Source organism: Pelodiscus sinensis, chromosome 18 (genome assembly GCF_049634645.1).
Source record: "Pelodiscus sinensis isolate JC-2024 chromosome 18, ASM4963464v1, whole genome shotgun sequence".
Classification (NCBI taxonomy): Eukaryota; Metazoa; Chordata; order Testudines; family Trionychidae; genus Pelodiscus; species Pelodiscus sinensis.
The window spans coordinates 31,967,296-31,994,734 of record NC_134728.1 but is presented as its reverse complement, the minus strand read 5'-3'; the positions used below and the strand labels follow the sequence as shown (position 1 = coordinate 31,994,734).

At 45.8% G+C, this 27,439-nt stretch overlaps 1 protein-coding gene across 9 annotated transcripts in view; it reads left to right on the top strand.

Annotated features, from left to right (window-relative positions):
- Positions 1–27,439, top strand: part of CPNE1 (copine 1) — a 93,967-nt gene that overhangs the window by 39,439 nt on the left and 27,089 nt on the right. For 4 of the 9 annotated variants that reach the window (XM_075901463.1, XM_075901465.1, XM_075901464.1 and 1 more), the window contains 2 exons: positions 21,830–21,958; positions 22,855–23,034. In XM_075901463.1, coding sequence (XP_075757578.1) covers positions 21,830–21,958; positions 22,855–23,034 — 309 coding nt within the window. Of the gene's footprint in view, positions 1–10,697; positions 10,825–10,856; positions 11,006–21,829; positions 21,959–22,854; positions 23,035–27,439 lie in introns of those variants that run through there. The other 5 variants (XM_075901467.1, XM_006124440.4, XM_006124443.4 and 2 more) reach the window with 4 other exon arrangements.

Genomic DNA, 27,439 nt, shown 5'->3' with positions numbered 1-27,439 from the left:
CCCCCTTTTAGCCCCAGTCCTCCACTTAGGTTGTTCCCTTCATGTTTTCCATCCAGCAACTGATCCTTCTTCCAACACTCACTTTCTTTGTTCCATCTCTTCCCTTAACCGGTAGAACTGGTTCGGTCACTGTTGTGGGGGCCCTGAAGGTGCCCCCTGCAAGGCAGTTCTTACAGACAGAGGACAATAGAGGTCATCCAGAGCCCAAGCACAGCAACTAGCAAGGTACTGACACTACATTACAATAACTGCAGAAGATCTCGCAGTCACATCTATATCAGGAACACCCCTTTTCAGTACCGATAAGACCCCACAGGCATCAAGGCATAGCTTGTTGTCCACACCTGCCACATCCATGCTTCCAGTATTCAGTGAGAGTGAAGAAGTACATACCAACATGTACCCACACCGATACTTCTTACCCATGACTAATCAACAATGGCAACTGCAGCAGCAATGGCTTCCACCACCTATTCCGCCAAATTAGCCATACTGGAACTCATGGGTATTATATAGAACACAACAAATGCAACAGGGACAGAGGACACCGCAATCAATTGCGACACCGAAACTAGACATCACAATAGACAGCTCCCCAGGCAGAGAGTACTCAGCTACAGCCGAGGAAGGCGAGGAGAACGAGGATAACAATCAAAACACCAGCACTCCCTCTATGAACAGAGCATCAACTTCGATAGCTGATACAATTATGCTTCCACCTTCTCCAACAGGTTTCAGGACTTTCCAAGAACTGTTCAAGAGAGTGGCTGACTCACTCGAGATTTCCCTCTCCGAGATGCCGGAAATGCAACACAAACTCACAGACATACTTCATATTTTGCCACATGAAATTAGCGCTCCCAAGGAACAGACCCGGTTAAAAACATTTGGAAAATGCCAGCTACAATAACGCCAACTGACGAGATCAGATCAAAGGTACTATGTCACTCCCAAAGAATCAGAATTACTCTTCTCCTTGGTGGTGGATGCAGTTAACCACAGGCGTAAACAACAAAATAATCAAAATGGCCCCTCTGACAGAGACTGGAAGAGGCTGGACATGATGGGCAAAAAGGTATACTCATCAGCAGGGCTCGACAAACAATGAGTAGATCACACCCCAGAAGAGCCGGCGCAGAGCGATCTGCGCATGCGCAGAGTGCAGAACCACGCAGCTGGCGAGCAGGGCTTGCTGCTGCTCAGCGAGCCCTGCTCATCAGCAAGCCTACAGCTATGAATAGCCAGTTACACAGCACTATTAGCAAAGTACACACATCACTTTTGATCAGTTAGGAAAATGTATTGATTCCATACCAGACAACAGAAGGGAGCAATTCAAATTCAATGTACAGGAAGGAGCACTAATCTCTAGGAGAGCTCTACAAGCTGCACTAGATGCTGCAGATAAGGCAGCCAGATTCTTAGCTTCTGCAGTAGTCATGAGGAGGGCATCCTGGCTTCAGCTTTCAGGATTCCCGAGGGAAGTGCAGTCAGTGGTGGAGGACTTGCCCTTCTACGGCATCGAACTCTTTGCCGAATCCATAAATACATTCTTACACACACTCAAGGATTCACAAGCAACACTGAAAACCTTGGGGATCCATGCACCTGCTACGAAGAAAAGACAGGGCAGACCTTTTACACAAAGGTACAGATCCACATCCTTCAGTCAACACCAGCTTCACATTATGACAACAGACGGAGACCACGCCAAAACAGGCGCAGACAACCACCTGATCAATCAACAACTCAACAGCCATCTATGGCTAGACAAACATTTTGAAGAGTTGGTCAAGGGTCAGACAACCCTGACATTCCCAAGGCAAAAGCGACAAGGAGTCCTATGGCACCTTATAGACTAACAGATGTATTGGAGCATAAGCTTTCATGGGCAAAGACCCACTTTGTCAGATGCATGTAGTAGAAATTCCCAAGGCAGCAATTTGAACCCTTCCAAACATTTGGCAACAGATTAACCAAATTTTACCCAGCTTGGAGTGCCATCACCAGCAACAGGTGGGTGTTGGAAATCGTTCACACCGGTTACTGTATCCCTTTTTCAGTTATCCCGCCATTCCACCCCCGTTGCCCATCCCTCTACAGGGACCCCACTCACAAGATGTTGCTCCTACAAGAATCAGAATGCCTACTCATGCTAGGAGCCATAGAAGAGGTACCACAAGAGCAAGGAGTTCTACTTCCACTATTCCCTGACCACAAGAAAATCAGGAGGATGGCGGCCCATATTGGACCTCCTGAAACTCAACCGCTTCGTAAGATACCAGCGGTTCAAAATGGTGAGCCTTGCCACATTTATCTCTGCCTTGGAGAAAGGAGTCTGGTTGTCCACCCTCAACCTCCAGGACGCATATTTTCATATATCAATCCATCTGTCGCACAGACAATTTCTGCGCTTCAGGCTAAAAGACAAACATTTTCAGTACAGGGTGCTGCCTTTCAGACTTTCAGCAGCCCCTCGGGTGTTCTCGAAGGTCTTTGTAGTCGTAACCACACACTTACGAAAGAGGGAGATTACTATTTTCCCGTATCTAGATGATTGCCGGGAAACAGGCATGACACAGAGTCAAATATCACAGGCGGTCAATACCATCAGAGAGCGATTCAACACTCTGGGGCTTCAGATAAACACACCCAAGTGCACGCTCATTCAAACTCAAACACTAGAATTCATAGGGGCACAATTGGACCGCACAAAGGCCATAGCCTCCTTACCGAAACACAGGTTTACAGCAATAAGGCAACTGATTGCAACAGCGCAGTCCAGCCTAGTGATAACAGCCAGACATCGTCTGCAAATTCTAGGCCACATGGCCATGGTAACATTTGTAGTGCCACAGGCCCGTCTCCACATAAGACCTGTAAAAGCCTGGCTCTGCACAGTTTACAGGCCAGGCAAACATCATATAAACTAGCAAATTGCCATACTAAACAAGATAAAGGTCTCCCTTACTTGGTGGACAATACACGACAACATATGTGTTGGAGTCCCATTCCAAAGAACTTCTCCATCAGTAACGATCACTACAGATGCCTCACTGATGAGATAGGGTGCTCACTTGGGTCAACGCATAATACAGGCACAATGGATCAAGCAGGACAGAGAGAAACACATCAACCTGCTCGAATTCCGGGCAGTAAGACACACATGCACACACTTCCTTCCCCTCATTCAAAACTGACTGTACAGATACTTACGGACAACGTAACTACAATGTACTCTATTAACAGACGAGGTGCCAGATCATACAAGCTATGCCAGGAAGCAGTCCAACTGTGGGAGTGGTGTGTCCCAAGGAAGATATAGCTCATTGCAGCTTACCTCCTGGGCAGGAACAACACACTAGCAGATGCCCTAAGCAGACAGTTTCCTCAGAAACACGAGTGGGAAATAAACATGACTTTCCTCTTCAGGAAGTGGGGGTTCCCATTAATAGACCTATTTGCTTGCAACAAAACACCCGATGCCCACAGTACTGCTCTAGAGCAGGCATAGGGTGCAACTCACTAGGAGATGCCTTCGCCATACAACGGAAAACACACCTATACTACACATTCCCCTCTGTTCCTGCTGACACAACAAGTAATTCTCAAGGTCAAACAGGACAAGGCCAAAGTGATCTTAGCACCCAATTGGCCCAGGCAACCATGGTATCCATACCTGTTACGGATCAGCATCTGTCCAGTGCACTGCTTCCCACCAGTCCAGGCTCTGCTCAACCAATGCAACAGGTGGATCCACCATCTCGACATACAAACTCTCCATCTACAACTGTGGATTCTAGCTGGCTAGATGACATGGAACACACTCTCCTGAAGACAGTGCAGAATGTTCTTAAAAATTCCAGAAAACCTACAATGAGAAAAACATACAAAAATGGAAACATTTTATGATGTGGTGTTTCACCTACAACTACGAACCACAGCATACCCAAATAACACACATACTACAGTATTTGTTGCAGCTACATGAGGCAGGCCTCGCTATGAGCTCCATACGAGTACACCTCGCCTCCCTTTCAGCCCTACCCACCCCCCCACTCCAATCACACTCGGTCTTTACCCACCCAGTGGTCAAAAGGTTCCTCCGTGGCCTACAAGCATGTACCCGCCAATTAAGGACCCAACATTTGCATGGGACCTAAACTTAGTACTCACAAGGCTCATAGGCAAACCCTTTGAGCCATTAGCGACATGCTCTTTACTACACCTTTCAATTAAGGTGGCATTCCTGGTTGCAGTCACGTCTGCGAGGCGCATAGGAGAGTTGGGGGGCCTCATGTTGGACCCTCTATACACAACATTCCTTAAAGACAAAGTAGTTTTGAGAACACACCCGAGAGTCCGCAGGGAACTCTCTTTTTACTTGCAATGTACAAAACCTTTCCAGAAATCTCCGCGATTGTTTATATCAAAGACAGAAAGGTCACAAGGACTACCCATTTCAAAGCAAAGATTATTGAAATGGGTATCAGCCTGCATACACTTAGTGTATGACTTATCACAAAAGGAGCTAAGTATCAGAGGTATCTGGGTCACAGAAGACAGCCGGCTGCACATGCGGAGTAGAGCACTCAGAACGCTCATGCCGGCACTCCGCACATGCCGCTGGCCATGGGCATTGTTAATACAAGTCTCTGAGTGTTGCACAGTGATCCTGACGCACCTAAGGTGGAGCACCCCCGGGGACAACCATCTCAAAGAACTCCAGTTACTGCACAGGTGAGTAACCTTTCCTTCCAGATCTTCCACACACTATGCATACTCCCTCCAGTTGGGCTTCCTCTTTGCACTCGGGAGAGAAGCTGTTTCATCCAGCATACTTCTCCTGAGCATTTTAAAGTTTGTTGGTCAAATGTGTATCTGCAAACATAGGTTTTCCGGTCAAAGAGTCTTCTCATCACGGGGTTGACATTTTATTATTGGTGGGTCCTTCTGGGTAGCTCATAGAATCATAGAATAGAATCATAGAACTGGAAGAGACCTCAGAAGGTCATCAAGTCCAGCCCCCTGCTCTAGGCAGGACCAATTCCAACTAAATCAACTCGGCCAGGGCTTTGTCAAGCCGAGACTTAAACACCTCTAGGGATGGAGACTCCGCTACTTCCCTAGGTAACCCATTCCAGTGCTTCACCACCCTTCTAGTGAAATAGTTTTTCCTAATATCCAACCTGGACCTCTCCCACCACAACTTGAGCCCATTGCTCCTTGTTCTGCCATCTGTCACTACTGAGAACAGCCTCTCTCCATCCTCTTTGGAACCTCCCTTCAGGAAGTTGAAGGCTGCTATCAAATCCCACCTCACTCTTCGCTTCTGCAGACTAAACAGACCCAAGTCCCTCAGCCTCTCCTCATAAGTCATATGCTCCAGCCCCCTAATCATTTTGGTTGCCCTCCGCTGGACCCTCTCCAATGCGTCCACATCCTTTTTGTAGTGGGGGGCACAGAACTGGACACGATACTCCAGATGCGGCCTCACCAAAGCCGAATAAAGGGGAATGATGACATCTCTGGATCTGCTGGCAATGCTCCTCTTAATGCAACCTAATATGCCATTAGCCTTCTTGGCTACAAGGGCACACTGTTGACTCATATCTAGCTTCTCATCCACTGTAACCCCCAGGTCCTTTTCTGCAGAACTACTACTTAACCGGTTGGTCCCCAGCTTGTAACTATGCTTGGGATTCTTCCGTCCCAAGTGCAGGACTCTACACTTGTCCTTGTTGAACCTCATCAGATTTCTTGTGGCCCAATCCTCCAATTTGTCTAAGTCATTCTGTACCCTATCTCTGCCCTTAAGGGTATCCACCTCTTCCCCCCAGCTTAGTGTCATCTGCAAACTTGCTGAGGGTGCAATCCATCCCCTCATCCAGATCGTTAATAAAGATATTGAACAAAACCGGTCCTAGAACCGAACCTTGGGGCACTCCGCTAGAAACCGACCGCCATCCTGACATCGAGCCTTTGATCACTACCCGCTGGGCCCGGCCTTCTAGCCATCTTTCTATCCATCTTACCGTCCATTTATCCAATCCACAATCCCTTAACTTGCTGGCAAGAATATTGTGGGAGACCGTATCAAAAGCCTTGCTAAAGTCAAGGTATATAACATCCACTGACTTCCCCATGTCCACCGAGCCAGATACCTCATCATAGAAGCTAATCAGATTGGTCAGGCATGACTTACCCTTTGTGAATCCATGCTGACTATTCTTAATCACTTTCCTCTCATCCAACTGCCTCAATATGGATTCCTTAAGGATCCCTTCCATGATTTTTCCGGGAACTGAGGTAAGACTGACCGGCCTATAGTTCCCTGGATCATCATCCTTCTCTTTTTTGAAGATGGGCACTACATTTGCCTTTTTCCAGTCATCTGGGATTTCTCCCGATCTCCACGACTTTTCAAAGATAATAGCCAAAGGCTCCACAATGACATTTGCCAACTCCCTTAGTACCCTCGGATGCACTAAGTCTGGACCCATGGATTTGTGTATGTTTAGCTTTTCTAAATAGTTCCTAACCTGTTCTTTACCCACCACGGGCTGTCCATCTTCATCCCATCTTGCGTCACTTAGCGCAGAAGTCCAGGAGCCGACCTTGTCCGTGAATACAGAGGCAAAGAAAGCATTGAGTACTTCAGCTTTCCCCACATCATCTGTCATTAGGTAACCTCCTTCATCCATTAGGGGCCGCACACCCTCTCTGATCACCTTCTTCTTGTTAACATGCCTGTAGAAACCTTTCTTGTTATCCTTCACATCCTTAGCCAGTCGCAATTCCATTTGCGCTTTCGCCTTCCTGATAACCCCCCCCCTCCCGGCATTCTCGAGCTATACCTTTAAACTTCTCCTTGGTCATTTGTCCAAGTTTCCACTCTTTGTAAGCTTCCTTTTTGTGCTTAAGTTCACCAAGGATTTCCCCTGTAAGCCAGTCCGGTTTCCTACCATGTTTGCCTCTCTTGCTACGCGTCGGGATGGTTTCTTTCTGTCCCTTCAATAAGGCTTCTTTAAAATACTGCCAGCTGTCCTGGACTCCTTTCCCCTTCATGTTAACATCCCAGGGCATTCTGCCCATCAGATCTCGGAGGGAGTAAAAATCTGCTTTTTTGAAGTCCAAGGTGTGTACTTTACTACTCTGCCAATTAGAGTCAATACTAGAGCCTATAAAGCAGGAGTCTCAAACTCAATTGACCTAAGGGCTAGTGGTAGTCCTCAGATCCTCCTAGTGGACCAGCAGGCCCACCTCTCTAGCAGGGCTCGGGGGGCAGCAGTCACTCCCCCCAACCCATGTGTGCTGCAGCCCTGCCTGCCACCCCCATGTATTTAACTGCCACCACCAGCAGCATAGTGGGACAAGAATGGCTTCCAGCTGCTGGCTCTTCACCATTGCTGCACGTCCCCGTCACCAGAGGTGTCTGTAGGGTGGTTCGGTGCATCTGTTCCCTACTGTCTTATGGAGGGGATGGTCCACCATATTCAGGTTAACCCATGGGGTACTGGGTGGGATTGGGCTAACAGCAGGGGTTGTGCCTCTCTCCCCCCCCCCTCGCACTCACCACAGTAGTGGGAGTCCAGGGTAAGTGGAGCTACACAGCAGCCTGCTCCACTTCGCAAGCCACATCTCCCAAGCCAGCCCATGCGGGGGCACTCTGCTTCCTGCTGCTGGGGTGAGTGCGGGGGGGCCTGACCAGTGCTGCCATCCTGCACCAGGCCCCTCACTAATCCCAAGGTTGTGTCTTTTGGGACAGGGAGTTTGAGAGAAGGAGTGCGATTGCGGAGAGGGTGAGGCAGAGGCTGGACTTGGGAGGAAGGTGTGCGTGCGCACACACCCCTTGTCCCAGGGCTGCAGGGATTCATATGCCAGCAGCCATGCATAGGCTGGATTATGGAACTGCTTGGGCCACAGGTAGCCTGCAGGCTGTGAGCTTGAGGCCCCTTCTATCGTGGTTTGGGGAAGATGCCACTTTTTCCCACCTCAAAAATGGCAGAAAGAAAATATTATGTCCCCTCCCAAGATTTTGAGTACCTCTGTACTCTCCCAGCACTGGGCTCGTTAGTTGTGACAGCGCTAATGAGAGCAAGTATCAAGGGCACGAGGCTGACATCTGTAGTTCAAAGGATGCTAAAAAGCTGGACTTATTTGGCAGAAAGATTTATTGTTGTATCACTAATCAATGGACTTTACTTGGGCAGTGTGATTTGTATTTATGGGGCTCCATGGAAATTTCAGATAATTGCTTCCAGAGCATACTAGACAGGAGATTGCTCCTGGAGTCGATGGGTAGACTAGTTGGGAGAACACCACTGTAGGCAGGACTGGATATAACAGACTTAGCAGGTTGAACCACAGCTTCTGCAGTGGCCATGTGCAGATCATTGTGGTTGCAGTTTTGTGGTCTTTCCTATGGTACATCAAGCTTTATCCAGGACTTGCTGTTCAAGGGTCTTTCTGTGGTCTCAGACCAGATGTACACCAATGTTCATGGACTTACCGACTTTATCCAGTCCTCTGAGACTGATAATCAACACTCACAATACCGTCCTTACCCCCTGTCCAGAGGCTAGAGTTTATGGAAGCTATACTGGACTGTTCTCAAGCCAATGCCTTCTACCAATGTCATGTTCCAGGCAATATGTAGGTTTGAATAATTGCATGCTCATAAAAGCACAAAACTGTTTAATGGTTTTGGGTCACCCGTGTGTTTCAATATGCCAGACTACAGTTCAGAACCCGAGGACATGCTGGCATCTGTCTACTCCCCTAGGTGCCATCAGTTTGGCTATGTGTTAAGAGTGCTCTTCCATGGTCTCACTTCCCTGGATTGGTGGACAGATCCAACCTGTGTATGTTCAGGGGTTCAGTTTGTGCCATAATTTGATTATTAGTTTCAACAAAACACATCTAGCTGCTATTTCTGTGATTCATTCTAAAGTGAACTATCGCTCTTATTTTCTCCAGTTACCTGTCCATAAGGTTATTTAAGGGCTTAGTCATGAGGGTCGGGGACTGGACTCGATGATCTCTCAAGGTCCCTTCCAGTTTTAGGATTCTATACCTCAAGGGTCAGAATCTGTTCCCCCACAGGATCTACATTTTGTATGTTCAAGATTTGCACTCTGCTGCTTCTGTCAATGAAGATGGCATTTCTAGTGGCCATTACCTCAGCCAGAAAGTAGGGGAGCTGCAGGCTTTAATTTCACAACTTTCATATTAGGCATGTCAGTGTGTACTCAACTGTACGATTAACCAGTAAGCCTGGGGTTATCGGTTAATTTTGTCAATTACATGCATTCCCCTGTCCCTTGCTGCCTATATATCAGAGGCAGCAGGTAGAGAGCAAGAGCTGGTGCTGGGAGGAGCCAGCTTTGCCAGTTCCCTCCAGCACCAGCCCCACTGCCTCTATCAGAGGCAGCAGTGGGGGAGGGGAGCTACTGCGAAGCAACTTCTGTCTGGGACAGGCCTGAGCGCCCCGCAGTCAGAGGCTGCTATGCATCCCACGCAGAAGCCTCTATCCACAGTGGGAAAAGGATGCATCATGGCAGCCAGCAGCCCCTGTCTGCATTAGGTCCAAGCTCCCCATGGACAGAGGCTACTCCACATCCTGCAGAGCAGCCTTTGTCTGTTGGGAGCTCAGGCCCCCCCCTCCCCCATGGACGGGGTTGCTGCCACCCCACACTGCTGCCACTGTATCAGAGGCAGTAATGCAGGACGGCAAGCAGCCAGTTTGCAAGGGGAGCTGGGTTTTAAACAGGCAGCAGCAGGGGGTAGTAGGGGTCTCCCCGGGAGTGGGTCTGGAGCACACTGGCTGATGGCCCCGCCTCCGGGGACTATCGAATAGTCGTGTAACTGATATTTTATGCAGTTACGTGACTATTCAATTCTATGATAGCTAACTTTCCTACTCCATATATGAAATTTCTTTAAGAACAAGATTTGACTGCACTGTCATCCCAAGTTCCTCCCTAAGGTGGTTTCCTCTTTCACATCAACCAGGCAATTTATATGCCTATTTTCTGTCTGAAAACAGAGTGGTTTTGCAGACCTTTGCTATCAGAAAAGGCTTGACATTTTACCAAGATAGAAACTGACACTTTTTTGAATATTCCCAGTTCGTAGCAGTGGCTGACTTCTTACTGATAATCAGTCTCCACCCAAAGATTTTTTTCCTGGTTTGTATGCTATGTGAGCATGTTTTGATTTGACCAATGTTGTTCCAGCCAGTAGAATCATTGAATAAGGTCACAATTGACTTTGATCTTGCTGGCACAAATTCCAATTATAGACATTTGTTAGAGTGGCAACCTGGACTTCAGTTCACATGTGCCTCTCACTATACCAGTGGTTCCCAAACTTTTTGGCATCCCACCCCCTTTTTGATTTTTGAGAAACCCTCACGCCCCTCTCCCAAAAAAAAGCTGCAAAACTTGTTGAGCAAAAAAGAAAGAAAAAAGGAACTGACCAGGGCCAAAAATAGCAAAATTTGGGGTGGGATTGATGGAGAGGGGAGCTGGGTCACCTCGCGCCCCCCCGTTTGGGAACCCGTGCACTATACTGTGGCTGAGGACTCCAGAGAGGATGCAAGAGTGGGTGGAATTGTTCTATAATTGTCATTGAAATAGATTTTGATCCCACCTCCAGGTCTACAGGTAGTGACTCACCAGAGTGGAATGCATAAGTACAATCATGTGACAAAAAAACAGTTACTAACTTGTTCCGTTGTAGCTGCTCTTTGAGATTTGTTGCTTGCGTCCTTCTCACGACCCACCCTTCCACATCGGAGTTCTGGCAAGAAAGAACTGGGAGGTAAGAGAGTCGAGGGGTAGAGGTGGCTCTGCCCTTTAAACCTGTATGCAGTGGCACACAGCAGCAGGGGAGCTTGAGCCTCCTATGGGTACCACTGTAGGAAAAGGTTTCTGATGGCCATCTGCTGAGCACACAGACACCAGGGTGGAAGGGGAATGTGGTCGAACAAGTTATGAACCAGGTTAGTAACCGATTTGTTTTACTTTACTGATCCAGCAATAACTCCAGTAGTGTCCAACCTTTGTAGCACCAAACTTAGCAGAATTCTGAGAGCTACATTTTGTTTTCATATGTATAACATTTGAAGCATACCAATGCCTTCCTTGAAGAGTTCAGGTGATTGAGCATCAGTGGGAATCTGGCCCTGCTTACCCAAAGGGTAACTTACTGATTATGTTTCGGTGATGGCCGTGTGCATCATGCCAATGAAATGTAGACTTGAGTTTACAAGGTGACTGAAATGTTTTGGTTTCTTACTAAATAAGTGTATATTTTAGAAAGAGGAAGGCTACGTAAAAAAGTCCCTTTCAGTTTAAGTACACATGGCTAGATATTTATCCTGGGATCCATGCCTGGAAATTCAGACTTGCCTTTGCGTCAGAATCATAGAAACAAAATCCTGTATTTCATGGTATCTGCCCTTTTTAAAAGGCATCCATGGGAAACAAACTAATTCTGCAATATTCTGGTGTTTGACTAGTGCTGATAGTGAAGCACTATGGTTTTAGGAGTATACTGTCTGACTTGTGCCGAAGGGCAGTTTGAGGGGGAACAGAAACAATGAATCTGAAAGAAAGTTCTGTGGGACAAGAAGAATGAGACATGCAAAGTAAGAAGAATGGGAGAATAGATTCCAAGAACATACAGCTTAAGGAAGTAAAGCAAAGGCTAAAGGAAACCAAAATGAACCCTATTGTTAAAACAACTGAAGATTTAAGAATTCTGGGACTTTGTATGGGTTACACTAGAATTCTAAATGAAGTAGCACAAGACCAAGTGGTGTCTAGCACAACTGTATTTATCTTCAGACCTTGAGCCCTCTATTCACATATAGGCAGAGAAGTATATGCTTTCTCCAATTAACCCAGCAAGTGCTTCAGATCTGACCTATGTAACCCTTCGGTCTCAATAGACTATGTAGCCTTGGGTCTTTCTGCTGGAACTGACAATTAGGTAGCAAGTTATGACGATTTTTTGACAGACGTGTTCAGAAACTAAACTGATTCCATCTGATTTTCTCCAATGCACTGAATAGCTATGAGATGTAGATGGATTTTGGTGACTGCCAAAATGAAGGTAGCAGATGGGGAAATTAGCGTAAGAGCTCTGGAGATTTTGACTAGGCAGCAACAAATAAACATGTTGACCTTCAAGATGTTAATTTAGATAAAAGTATGGATGTTTTATATGAACCTATGAAGGGGTTACCCCCTCTCTCTTTCAGGGGTAGGGAACCTTTGGTCCAGGGTCCAAAATCAGGACCCTGGCTTCCCTGGATCCAGCCCCTAGGGCTCGGGGCTCCTCCCTCACAGCATTGGGAAACCCATACTGGAACACTAGCCTCCACCCAACTGATTTTTCTGTGGGTCAGCATCCCTTGACCTTAGAAGGGTTCCCCACTTCTGCTCTATTTTGTCATTTTGTTTGTTCCCTCCACTGGCACTAATATCTTACCCCATACTGCTAAGATGGAAGCTATTTCAGAAAGAACAGTCTTCAAGAAAGGCTTCTCTATGCCCTCCTCAGTAGCATCTGGACTAGGTCTGAGGTCTTGCTGTCTCTCCACTAGGCCCTGTTTGCTAAACATTATCTATGGTACTCTCTCCGATGTTCTCATTGAAAAAGCCATTTTCTCTCTCAAGAAAGATCTCTTTTGCTTTAGTACTTCCCAGATATACATTGCTCAAAATAAAATATGGTTCAGTCTGAGATGCTTTTCAAGCCAAATCCTTACACCATTGTTGAAACTAAGCAACAACGAAGTCCAGGGGAGACTTCTGGGTATTTCTGTGTCCTGTTAAGATAACATTTCTAAGTGCCTGTCACTGTGGCATCTGAGCTGGTTTACGTTAAGATATTGATGATTTTAATGAAAGAAAGACGAGGTATCATTTGGGACAGGGCTGGGCAAAATATGACCTGGGGGCTGGGTCCAGCGCACCAACCCACCGGATCTGGCCTGTGGACCACCCTTCTTGCACCCTCAAGCACACGCAGCTGCTGTGGTTTAAAACCCAGTCCCTGCACCTCTCTGCTCTGCAGGAAGCGGGAGGCTTCATGCTATCTCCCCGCCTCCGGCCCAATCCTTAGCTCCTATTGGCCAGAAACAACTGATCAATAAGAACTGACCTCAGCCAATCTCTCAGCTCCTATTAGCTGGAAACAGCCAGCCAATCGGAACTGGGAGATTGGGCTGAGGGTCTGGAGCAACACAAACCCCTTCTTCCACCCTGAGTTGAGGGCCACATGGAGGGAGCAGCCTGTATTGTCAAGCAGGCTGGGGCTGCAGCAGGCAGGGAGCTCAGCCTGCCTTGTGGGGTGCTGCAGCCTGCTGGCCAGGAGACTCTTAGGTAAACTCCTCCCAGCCAGCACCTGCCTCTGATACTCCAACTCCCTCCCGCAGGTCACCATCCAAACTCTCTGCACCCCCTGCCCCAGGTAACAACTCCCTCCCAGACTCTGTATCTCCTCCTGGAGGCCAGAATTTCCTCCTGCACCCATACAGCCCTCCTTCACCCTGAACCCCAATCCCCTGACCCAGGTCACAACCTGCCTCCTCCAGCCAAACACCCTCAGACTCCATGCTCCAGACTGCACCCCGGTCCCTTACCCCATGCGCCCTTCTGTTCCCAGCCTCCAACCTAGACCCTGTGCACCCTCCACAGAAAAGTGCTGCCCTTGACCACTTACCAAAATCTTGGAGTGGCCCCCCACCAAAAATTATTGCCCACTCCTGATTTGGGAGGTAAGACTGAGTTTCACTTTCAAGAAAAAGAAAAACTTAAAAAACAACAAATAGTCTAGTAGTACTTTAAAGAGAACAAAACATGTAGATGATATCATGAGCTTTCATGGGCACAGCCCACCTCTTCAGATGACCGGAGTGTTGGAAGTCCAGATCCAAGAATAAATAAGGGAAGGTGGGGGGGAAGGGGGGGAGAAGGGGGAAAAAATTGAAGGGGAGGAAGAACAAAAGAGTGAGTAGATAAGCTTCAGAGGGATAGCTGAATGAGTCTGTAACAGGAAAAACTTATAACCTCAGTCATGCAGAAGGCAATGCTATACACAGTCTCAAAAACAATTCTAACGTCATAATCAAAGAGGCTGACTAAGGGGGGCTCTGTAGTCGTCATGAACAGAACAGATTATGAACAGGAGGCGACCGGATAACTCACCAATACCAGATTCAACAAGCCTCTCTCCTGTGATCCCACTAAAGAATAACAAAAACACCTGAAACAACTGCTCATGAAGCTCCCTGATGCTGCTCAGGACCAGATTTACACTAATACCCTTCCTTATCCCCGACCAGGAGTTTTCTATCTGCTACCCAAGATACACAAACCTGGAAATCCCAGATGACCCATCATCTCAAGCACTGGCACACTTACAACAGAATTATCTGGCTATATTGACTTTCTCCTCAGACCCTATGCTGCTAGCACCCCTAGCTATCTTCGTGACCCCACCGACTTCCTGAGGAAACTACAAAAAGTAATCTTCCTGAAAATACCATCCTGGCCACCATGGACGTAGAAGCCCTGTACACCAACATTCCACATGAAGACGGATTACAGGCTATCAGGAACACCATCCCTAATGACAGCACTGTACACCTAGTTACAGAGCTCGGGGACTTTGTCTTCGCCCACATCTACTTCCAATTTGGAGACAATTTATATCTTCAAGTCAGCGGCACCGCCATGGGCACCCCCATGGCACCACAATATGTCAACATCTTTATGGCCAACCTTGAACAATGTTTCCTTAGCTCTTGCCCCCTAACACCTTTACTCTGCTTACGCTATATCAATGATATCTTCATCATATGAACCCACAGGAAAGAGACTCTTGAAGAATTTCACAAGGATTTCAACAACTTCCACCCCACTATCAATCTCAGCCTTGATCAGTCCACACGAGAAATCCACTTCCTTGACGCTACAGTACAATTAAATAGTGGACAAATTTCCACCACCATATACCAGAAACCTACCAACTGCTACACTTACCTTCGTGCCTCCAGCTTCCATCCCAGACACATTTCTCAATCTGTTGTGTATAGCCAAGCCCTAAGACACAACTGGATTTGCTCCAATCTCACAGACAGACACAAAAACCTATAGGATCTACAAAGAGAGCATTCTTAAAACTGAAATACCCACCTGGAGAAGTGCAAAAACAGATTGCCAAGGCCAAAAAAGTACCCAGACATGAACTCCTTCAAGACAGGCCCAAAACAACAGAATTCAACTTGTTGTCACCTAGGGTGTGTCTAGACTACAGTTTTTTTTCTTCAAAAAAAGTGGCTTTAAAAAAAAAAAGTCCCCTGCATCTAGACTGCTGCCGCATTCTTTTGAAAGTAAATTGAAAGAACGTGGCAGTTTTTTCGACCATGGAAAACCTCATTTAACAAGGAAGAATGCCTTTTTTCGAAAGTGCTCTTTTGAAAAAAGGCGCTATGTAATGCAAATTGCTTTTTCAAAAGAGAGCATCAAGGCTGCCTGGGTGCTCTCTTTTGAAAAAGCGGCTTGCTTTTTCGAAAGTACAGGTTGTAGTCTAGACATTCTTTTTCGAAAGATGCTTTTTTGAAAGTGTATTTCGAAAAAGCCTCTTTCGAAAGAGGCTTGCAGTCTAGACATAGCCCCATAGTCCACAACTTAAACCCCTCCAACACGTTATCAAAAATGTACAACTTGTGTTGGAAAATGACCCATCACTCTCAGGGACCTTGGGGGAAGGCCAATTCTGGCTTAGACAGCCCCCTAATCTGAAACCAATACTTTCAAGTAATCACGCAACACAGCTGCATCATAAGCATCCAGGAACCCACCCCTGCTATCAGCCCCGGTGCCAACTCTGCCCACACATCTACATAAGCGTTTTCAACACTGGACCCAACCACATCAGCCACCAAATCAGGGGCTCATTTAACTGCACATCCACTAATGTGATCTATGCCATCAGATGCCAGCAGTGCCCCACTGAAATGTCTATCAGCCAAACTGGACAGTCTCTATTGGAAAGAATTAATGGACACACATCAGATATCTGAAAAGGCAACACACAAAAACCTGTTGGAGAGCACTTTAACTTCCTGGACACTCATTAATAGATCTCCAAGTCGCTGTTCTGTTTCAGACCAATTCCACAAGCCAAATACACAGAAGGATTGGAGCTTAACTTCATTCACAAGTTTAATTCTTATGCTAATGGTTTGAATCTGGATATCAGATGGCTCGCACATTTTCAACCAACCAAACAACGAAGGTGTTAATGGTTCTTGATGCCTGTATAGAATCTGGTATTGGTCACCTTCCTTTCCAAGTGCAAACTAATGTAACTAGTAGCATCTTAAAGACTAAATAGACTGTTGAAGTTTTTCCTGTTACAGACTCATTCAGCTATCCCTCTGAAGCTTATCTACTCACTGTCTTTTGTTCTTCCTCCCCTTCAATTTTTTTCCTTCTCTCTTCCCACTCTCTCCTTCCTTTATTTATTCTTGGATCTGGACTTCCAACACTCCTGCCATCTGAAGAAGTGTAGTGTGCCCACGAAAGTTCATGATACCATCTATATGTTTAGTCTTTGAAGTGCTACTAGATTATTTGTTGTTTTTTAAGTTTTTCCTGTTATAGACGATCTCGGCTACCCCTCTGAAGAAAAAAAGATTGTCTTCATTTTGTGAGATGGGGAAGTTTCCTGTTTGCTTGTCTACTTTCAGCACAAATTTGAAACATGCATTTATGTACCTTTTATACTGTATGCAAACACAAGTTGAGGAATAATGGTTGCCTTCCTGCAAAGCATGTCTGTTACCTGTAGATACTGAAGCCTAAACAGAACTGGTTCTGTTTGTTGAGCAACCCTTCCTTCTACTTCATTTGGCTCTACTTTGTCCTGTATCTGTGGGTGAACTAATGAGTATTGAAGTGGAAAGTACTCTTTTCAATATTTCCTTTTTTACATGGAATTTTTATTGCTGCAGCATGTAAAGTTTAAGAATCATGACTAAGAAGCTAGGACTAACTGACTTTTTTTTTTACCCTTTTTTTCCTAACAATGGACACTGTATAAAGTTGTACTGAAGTGTCTGCCCTGTAGAATTGCACAAATATATTAGGGTTGCAAACTACATAGACTTGAGATTAAATTTGTTCTATGCACGGCTGGGAGGGCAAAATATAGGTGCATCTGAAAAAAGGACCTTGAATTCTGCAGTCAGCCTGATTTGAGAAAAATTGGTTGTCAGAGGTAATGGTGGACCTTTGAGGCTGTGTGCACAGCCCATTTGTGGTTGAATGCTATCAAAGAGTGTGACACGTAAGATCAATAGTAGCAAAATGGGATAATAGCTTACTCACATATATGAATGGAATTAAAGTGTTTTGTTCACTTTTCCTAATGCTTCTCTAAATTCTACCCTACATCAGTTTTTTACATTTTCTCAGCACTGTAGAATCTGAATGGTGTGCAGTAGTGTATTAAGCAACATGACTAACATCCGTTATATGGGTTAAATCACGTTCAATCTCGTGTGATTGGCCAAATGTATTACGCTTAAATTGAAAATTCATTTTTCATTAAAGAAGTTGAACAAGATGATTAATGATCTAATACCTGTGGCTTTGAGTACTCAGTCTCTCTGAAAGATTATAGACCCTCCCCAGTTCTGATAATGAATGATAAATACACACTCTCTCACACACAGAGAGATTATCCTTTGCAAATAAATAACATTGTTATAGCACTCATTGTAGTAACCTCACTTACAATATTGTACCTTTGGTTGCTAAAGTCTGCAACAACTTTTTGCAATCTGTTGTTTTGTTTTGCTTTTTTCTTAATGAGACAGTGCTCAGTTGGGTTATTGACATCTATCTCTTTGCTGTTCTGTTCCCAGAAGAATTATAATTATAGATTTAAAATTTGGTAATTTTCCCATATGTCTCCTGCACTGGAGACATATATATGGCCCAAATAGCATCAAAGGACTTTGAAGACAAACTACCTGACAACTATTTTGTCTAGTGGATTCCCTAAAATATTTGTGAAACACAAGAAATCTTTTCTATCCTCCATTTCTTATAGATGGGACTTAAAATCTTTTTGTAATATGCTAGATTTCTAGACCAAGCCTCCTTGATACCAGCACAGAGATTTCTATTGCAGAAGCAAGTGGAATAATTTAGAAGAGGGGAAAAAATACTTTGCACAACTGGGTCTAAGGACCGTTCAAAAGGAGCACTTGCGTGAGCCGTTAAATATTAAAATATTTAAGCTTTGTCTACAGTGAGAAACTCAATCATTGCTGACACTTTTTAGCAATGTTTCTCTCTGAAGCAGTAAGGACAACTGCTCGAGTGCTAGCATAGACTTAATTTCTCTCTGTCTACTTAAAAGTTCCACGAGAAGGATGGCCTGCAGATTAAAGGGCTGAAAATGGAAGCAGTAGATCCAAATAAGATTCCTGATTCCGCCACAGACTGCCTGTGTGAACTTGGGCATGTCAACACTTTTTCTACTTCAGTTCCTCATCTGTGGAAAGTGATGATATCTCACAGGAATGTTGGTCTCATGTATTTTCCCATGTCAGATAATGCAGTAATGAACACCACAGAAGAAGCTAAGACTAAATAAATTTAAATAGAAATACCACAGGAATGGCACACCTTGGATATTCAGAAAAGTACCACAGGATCTGGTTGACTCAAGCAATCAAATACTATTACAGACCTGTCTGTCACCCAACAAAGAAGGAGAAGCAAGCTTACTGGAGCATGCTGAAGTTCTAATTTTGCTAAGGGTTTGCTGGCTAATCTGTGTGAGGAATAGTTGCTTCACTGGCATAAGCTCTAATTCTTCCTATGATATAACAATGTAGCTGTGTCCAGGTAGCACTAGTGGTATTTGCAAGGAGTGTGCCATTACCTCGGTGATTTCTCAAAATCTGGCCATATTCAGCATCCTTGTGGCTCTTTGTAGTATGTAGTTATCCTCTCTCTATTGGCTGCTTATTTCACAGCCCTTCATAAATGTTGTTGGATGTGACTGGGCTTTAGTATGGAATACTTCTTGCTTACCTGACCATTTGCTTTCTTGTATATTTCATACCCAGCAATCTGACCCTCTACACTGGATTAACATTTTAATTAAATTCTTCAAATTGAAAGACTGCCAAGAAAGGGGAAAAATGGCTTACTATAATTAGAGTACCATGAAATATTTGTTGTGATTAGTATTTCAGTGATTAGTATTTCAGAGGTCAACTCTAGTATTAAATGCTGTAGAGAACCCTGTATGGCCAAGCAGTTTCAGAGCATGTGTGTTTAGTTTTTAGGCACAGTCTTCAATATTAGTTGGATTCAGAGGAGGGATTTTTGTTCCCTTGGAGCCAACTCCTGCTAGTCTGAGCCAATTTTCTTATCTGTGCTTGAGGGCTGAAGAAAGGAGTAGAGAAAATGTGTCTCTCCAAACACTAGCACTATAAAGAAAACCTGATTTAAAGGAACAGGTGAAATTCCTCATTCCTCTCAACGAGATGGTTCTGCAGTAGTTGACATTGCAAGCACTTGGAGCACTAGCGAACGCTTTGTTCAGTCAGAACTGTATTTGTACTGGGGACTGAGTGGCCTCACAATCACTCTGACACTGACTTTCAACCCTTCTAAATAGCTGGGTTCCCAGAGCCCCCATTACCTTGACTCCAGCCGCTGGGCGAGTGTGGCCAGCCTTTTCGTTATGGACTGTCAGGAAGACACAGATGCTGCCTGGAGCTGCTCAGCTAGTAACTCTGGCTCTGGGCATGGAGCCTGTAAACAGGAGCATCTCCAGGGAGGCTGCAACATCCGTGTTTTCCGTGGCCACCGCTCCTCTGTGCTGGCCCTGGGCAGGTGCGCACTGGGGCTGCAGGACCCGGCTGGCCACGCGCTCCTCCTAGTGGCATAGGCGGGGAGGAGCCAGGGGGTGCCGGAGTTGGCCCGGCCTGGTGCTGGCTGCGGACGGGCAGAGAGAACACAGATGGACCAGGCCAGCGGTCAGCGAGGCACGGGCCCAGCTCTCAGATGCAGGGCCCAGGCCCTTCGCCTTGGGCTGGCTGCTCAGGGACAGAGAGCCAGCCCAGCCCCGTGCCATGCAGAAGTTGCTGGGGCCGGACGCAGCCTTGGAGGGTCGCCGGGAGGGGTTTCTAACGGGCTGTGTGTGTCCCAAGGCTTGTGGGCAATTGTCAAGAGCTCATTGGAATCCTTGAGAATCTCCTGGTGAGCTTTGTCTCCTCCTAAAATCATAAGAGAAAATCCTGGCAGAGGCTTCTAGCATCCTGTAGGGAAGTGTTTTTATTTCACTTAATTTCAGAGTGGTCGCTGGGTTGGTCTTTATCTGCACAAACGACGAGGAGACCTGTGGCACCTTAGGGTGTGTCTGTATAGAAAAGCTTACCTTGAAATAAGCTATGCAAATTGAGTTCTGTCAATTACGTAGCTTATTTCGAAATTGGGAGCGTCTACACAGCACTTATTTTGAAATAGAGCATTCCTTCTCCAACTTCCCTTACTCCTCGTACAATGCGAGTTACAGGAGTTGGAGTAAGAAGCCCTCCAGCTTGACAATATTTTGACATTATTTCGAAATATCTCCTTGCTGTGTAGAGGAGGACTATTATTTTGAAATAATGTTGCTGTGTCAATGTACCTTGGAGACTAACAGACTATGTTGTGGATAAAACCTTTTGTTAGCTACATGAATTGGATATCAGAGGTAGACCCACATTCTCCCTCCCAAAGAAGGCAGTTATTTATCAGTGGTAGGATCGGCGTTAGCGAGGCCAATTCAGAGGGGATGTAGCTCGCTCCTAGCAGTTGATGGGGAGGTGTGAATACCAAGAGAGGGAAAATTGTCTTTGTAGTGAGACAACCATTCTAAATCCTCCTTCAAGCTACTTTTAAATCTGTTACTGAGTGTCCACAGAGGTTGAATTGCTCTCCTGCTGGTTTTTGCATGTAACCTTTCTTGATGTCTGATTTGTGTTTATTCTTTGGGACAGAGACTGGTTTGGCCAATATACATGGGAGTGGGATGTTGCTAGCACATGGTGGCATAGATCACGTTATGAATTGTAGGTGAATGAGTTCCTGAAGATGTGACTGATGGTGTTTGTATAAATATGGGGACAGAGTAGGCAACAGGATCTTTTTGCAGGGATACGTTCCTTGGTAAGTGTTTCTCTGGAGTGTGGCTGCTGATATTTGCTTCACACTGGGGGGGCTGTCTGTAGGAGAGAAATGGCCTGCCTCCTTGAACACTTTAACCTACCTGGACTCTCAATAACAGATTTAAAAGTAGCCATTATTTTACAGAATAACTTCAAATCCAGACTACAAAGAGAAAAGCAGAGCTGCAACTCATTTGCAAATTGCACTCCCTATCAACTGCTGGGAGTGAGCCACTCCAGTCTGACTGAATTGGCCTCGTTAACCCTAGTTCTACACTTGATAAGTAATTGCCTGCTTTTGTGTGTGTGTGAAATATATATCCCTACTTTGTGATATCCAGTCATGCATCTGACTGATTGTTTTTTGTTTTTTTTTTACCCATGAAAGCTTATGCCCAAATAAATCTGTCAGTCTTTAAGGTACCATGGGACTCCTCCTTGTTTATCCTGCTCAGGTTTTGTTTGCTGTATTGTCTGGCTTGCTGTGCGTCACTGTTATGAATGCAAGGGATGTGGTTTTATTGATAAATGCTTTATCAACATTTGCATTTATTTCTTCTCTGAATTTTTTTGCAGATGGCTCAGTGTGTGACTAAGGTGGAATTGTCCATATCCTGTGAGAATCTCATTGACAAAGATGTTGGTTCAAAATCTGACCCTCTTTGTGTCTTACTCCAAAATGTGGGAGGTGATCAATGGGCAGAGGTAAAAAGTAGCCTATAATCTCTAATCTTGCATTATATTACAGAAATGCGTATTTTCAGAGCATGACCAATCTGTAAAGATTGCCAGTTACAGTAGTGTAATTTGCTTAATTAAATCCTGCTTGGTCAAAATTGTGACTTTCAAAGCCCCCTGTCTCTAATTTGATGGAGTAATAATCATAAGGTTGATAATTTGAAGACACAACAGGGATTTTATTTTTCTGTTAAGTTGTGCTGCTGCTTTTCCCCTGTGAGGTGGGACATGATAGCGGTTTTCAAATATCTAAAAGGGTGTCACAAGGAGGAAGGCGAAAATTTGTTCCTCTTGGTTTCTGAGGACAGGACAAGGAGTAATGGGCTTAAAGTGCAGCAGGGGAGGTTTAGATTGGACATTAGGAAAAAATTCCTAACTGTCAGGGTGGTCAAATATTGGAATAAATTGCCAAGAGAGGTGGTGGAATCTCCCTCTCTGGAGATATTTAAGAACAGGTTAGATAGACATCTGTCAGGGATGGTGTAGACGGAGCTTGATCCTGCCTTGAGGGCGGGGGGCTGGACTCGATGACCTCTCGAGGTCCCTTCCAGTCCTATTATTCTATGATTCTATGATCAGCACATAGTATGTCTTTGGCTTTTTTCCTCAAATTTCAGATGATCTCTAAGCCAAATTAAGGGGCAGTTGATTATAAAATGTCTTTATTAACATGCGGGGAGCACAGAGTTGCAGAGTAGTCATTTTGCAGAGGCTAGATTTAGCAGCCTGGCACTTGCATACCTCAGAGACATATAAAGGCCAATAAACAAGTGTTTGGGGGTGAAGGGTATAACAAGTATTGTATGGTCAGTATGTTTATATAGAGAGATAATTTCCATCTCTTTTTTTTTTTTTTTGCATAGTTGGATCGAACTGAAAAGATAAAGAACTGCCAGAAGCCTGAATTCTCCAAGAAACTACTCATTGATTACTACTTTGAGAAAGTGCAGAAGCTGAAGTTTGGTGTCTATGATATCGATAACAAGTCGTATGATTTAAATGATGATGATTACCTTGGAGGGGTGGAGTGTACATTGGGACAGGTACTTGCAGAAAATGTATCTCCGGGGTCTGGAAAGCAGTGATAAATGTAGGTTTAAATCAGAAAAGGGAGAATCTTGGGTGTCAGAAGTTTTGACATACGCTGGGTAAAAGCATTTTGTCCGTTGAACTGATTTCACTTAGTCTATGTGGTACTTTGTGGGTGCTACGATGTTACAGCCCCACCACTGTAGTTATGCTGCGTAGAACAGTAGGGTAGACACTTCCAACTGTGACAAAAGGGATTTTTTTGTCGTAAGTAATCCACCTTCCCAAGCAGCAGTAGCTAGGTGACTACTTTATATCCACCTAGCCCAGGGCTGGGCAGAATACAGCCTGGGGGCCGGATCTGGCCCACAGACCACCCTGCTGGCACCCTCAGGCACACGCAGCTGCTGTGGTTTAAAACCCAGTCCCTGCACCTCTCTGCTCTGCAGGGAGCGGGAGGCTTCATGCTATCTCCCCGCCTCCGGCCCAATCCTTAGCTCCTATTGGCCAGAAACAACTGATCAATAAGAACTGACCTCAGCCAATCGCTCAGCTCCTATTGGCTAATAACAGCCAGCCAATCAGAGCTGAGAGATTGGGCTGAGAGTCTTGGGCAATGCAAGCCTCTTCCTCCACCCTGAGTTGAGGGCCACGTGGAGGGAGCAGCCTGTATTGTCAAGCAGGCTGGGGCTGCAGCAGGCAGGGAGCCCAGCCTGCCTTGTGGGGTGCTGCAGCCTGCTGGCCAGGAGACTCTTAGGTAAACTCCTCCCAGCCAGCGTCTGCCGCTGGCACCCCAACCCCTCCTGCATCCCAACTCCCTCCCCCAGATCACCATCGAAACTCTGCACCCTCTGCCTCAGGTGACAACTCCTCCCAGACTGGTCCCCTCTCCTACATCCCTCTCCTGCACCCACACTCCCTCCCTCACCCTATACCCCAATCCCCTGACACAGGTCAAAATCCCCTACTCCACCCAAACACCCCGTGACGGCGCGTTGGGGTCCACCGTCTCCTGCACCTCCAAATGGCACGAACAGACTCCCCCAGCCAATAGAATGGAGGTAGTTTATTGCTTCTCCAGGATATAGCACCACCACCAGGATGTATTTCTTCCCCGTCCGGGTCGCTCTGTTAAAGGGCCCCACAATATCCACCGCCACCTGGAAAGGCTCCTCTATGATGGGCAGGGGTCTCAACGCAGCTTTCCTCCTGTCTTGGGCCTTCCCCACTCGCTGGCAGGAGTCACAGGACCAGCAGTACTGCTGTACAGCTGCAAACATCCCCGGCCAGTAGAAGTTTTGGAGCAGCCTCAGCCACGTGTGCTGGATCCCCTGGTGTCCCGAGAACGGGATGTCATGGGCCAGGTGTAGCAGCTTGCGGCGATACCTTTGGGGGACCACCAGCTGCCGCTGGAACGAGGTGTACCAGTAGTTCGGAATAGGAAGCCTAATCCGAACTACCTAGTTCGTGCCGCGTGTAGCCGCAGGCACGGAGTCCGAACTAGCGGACATTTAAAAATGGCGGCGCCCGGCAACATGCAAATGAAGCCCGGGAAATTCAAATCCCAGGCTTCATTTGCAACTCCGGCTGCCTACATTAACCACCCTAGTTCGAACTAGGGTGGTAGTGTAGACATACCCCCGGGAGTGCATTTTTTAGCCATAGCTATATCTCCTTAATTAACAGTGAGGCAGGTCTTAGAACAGCGGTCTCCAACCTCTTTATGCTTGAGATCACTTTCTGAATTTAAGTGCAATCGAAGATCTACCTGCAACCCAAATTCCCTTGCCCCACCTCCTTTCTCCTCCTTCTCTGCCCCTGTTCACTCCATCCTCCCTTCCTCCCTCTCACTAGGCTGGGGCAGAGGCTTGGGGTGTAGGCTCCGACCTTGCATTAAGGGATTTGGAGTGTGAGAGGGGCTCTGAGCTGCAGGCGGTTAGGGTGTTGGAGGGGGTTCTAGGTGCAGGCTCTAGGAGGGCATTTGGATGCAGGGATGCTAGGGGTGCAGGAGGGGCTTCATGACTGGGTTAGGGTTTTGGGATGTGGGCTCCAAGCTGGGCCCTGCTTACCTCAGGTGGCTCCTGGGTGGTGGTGCAGTGGGGCTAAAGCAGGCTCACCCCTGCCCTGGCCTTGCACCACTCCTAAAAGCAGGCAGCTCCCTCTATCGCAAGTCCTGCTGTGCCCCCTCTCTGCTCTGGGGAGATAGGGCACAGACAAGAAATATATATTTGTTGCAGGATTTGTGATAGCATCTGTCTGGTTTTGAAACAACTTTTGAACTGTGTGTTCTGTTCAAAATATCAGGAAACATTCTAGGTTTCAATGGAGAGAATCTGATTGACTTTTGGGGAAGAAGGGAAAAAATAGGAGAAAAATGGGAAGCACATGGAACCTCCTGACACCTGTTTAGCAGATCTATACTTTTAGGCATCGTAGTTTTTGTCAAGCAGATTGATGTGACAGGATGCCTAACATACTGAGTGATCGTGGAAATAGGTTAGTTTACAAGTTAAAATAAAAAAAAACAAATTAAAAATTAGAAAAGTTACAGAGGGGTAGTTGAGTTGGTCTGTAACTGGAAAAACTTTAAAAAACAGTGAATAGTCTAGCAGCACCTTAAAGACTAACAAAACATGTAGATGGTATCATGGGCTTTTGTGGATACAACACACTTCTTCAGATGAACGGAGTATTAAAAGTCCAGTTCTAAAATAAATAGGGGATGGGGGGGGAAGGAAGGGAAAAAATAGTGCATTAGAGTGTTCATGTTACAAGAAGCTGATCGAGAAGGTGCAAATTGTCTATTGTTTGGTTGGTTAAGTCATTAGGATGTGGAAGGTAGTGTGCTAACCAGGTAATGTCTTTATTCCTACCTTTGTGATGGCTCCCAAACTTGTAAATAAAAGCAAGCTTCCCTATCTTCAGATGAATGGAATATTAAAAGTCCAGTTCCAACTTAGTTAGAAGTCTGCAAGTCACCAGGGCCTGATGGAATGCATCCTAGAATACTCAAGGAGCTGACAGAGGAGGTATCTGAGCCTTTAGCTATCATCTTTGAAAAATCATGGAAGTCAGGAGAGATTCCAGAAAACTGGAAAAGGGCAAATATAGTGTCCTTATATAAAAAAGGAAATAAGAACAACCCAGGAAAATACAGACCAGTCAGTTTAACTTCTTTGCTAGGGAAGATACCAGAGCAAGTAATTAAGGAATTCATCTGCAAACATCTGGAAGATAATAAGGTGATAGGTTACAGCCAGCATGGATTTGTAAAGAACAAATCACGTCAAACCAATCTGATAGCTTTCTTTGATAGGAAAACAAGTCTTGTGGATAAGGGAGAAGCAGTGGATGTGGTATACCTAGACTTCAGTAAGGCATTTGATATGGTCTCGCATGATCTTCTTATCAATAAACCAGGAAAATAAAACCTAGATGGGGCTACTGTAAGGTGGGTGTGTAACTGGCTGGATAACTGTTCTCAGCAAGTAGTTATTTAATGGTTCAGAGTCATGCTGGAAGGGCATATCAAGTAGGGTACCACAGCGGTCAGTTTTGGGACTGGTTCTGTCCAATGCTTTCATCAACAATTTAGATATTGGCATAGAGAGCTCAGTTATTAAGTTTGCAGATGATACCAAGCTGCAAGTGGTTGCAAGTGCTTTTGAAGACAGGGTTCTTCTTCGAGTGAAGTTCCTGTGGGTGCTCCACTCTGGGGAGCTAGTGCTGGTGACCGGAGATTTTTCTAGCAGTGCCCTGCTGTGCCACACATGCACCACAGTGGCTCCTTGTGCTGTCGGTGTCTGTTAGGCACATGCCCTCGCTTCCTCAAAAACCCCACCGCGTCCAAGGAAAACGTTTGCTCTTCTGTTTTTTGGGTTTTTTTGCGGAAGAGCAAACATGCTCTTTCGGGGAGCCCTGTATACCTTGTTTGACAAGCCATAAGGGCTCCGCCGAAAGAGGAGGCTTTTCCACCATTTGGCCCCGTCTAGACTGGGCCAAATGGCAGAAAAGCTTCTGCAAAAGTGATTGGAAAAAGCTACACAAATTGCAGAGCGCAATTTGCGTAGATTTTTCTGATAAAGCCCCGTAGTCTAGACCTAGTCACACAGACAAACTCTCTGAAATTTATAGTAGATAACTGTCCTTTTTTTTTCCACCTCTTCCCCCTGCTGGCCCAATGGGGTTATAGCTGTCTTGGTCCCTATCTCTGACCCCTTGCTGCGCTTGTGGTCATTTCACAGTATAACTGTCCCTTTTACCAGACCCCTCCCTTTTCATTTTATGAGAAGCAATCAAATACCAGGCTCATCCCGTTGTCCTGGTGCAACCAGATCCTTACCTTGATTTAAGTTATGATAAGAGGAAGCTGTATACCAAATGTAGTGGTCCTAGCTCTTACTGTTTAGGAGCAGTTCT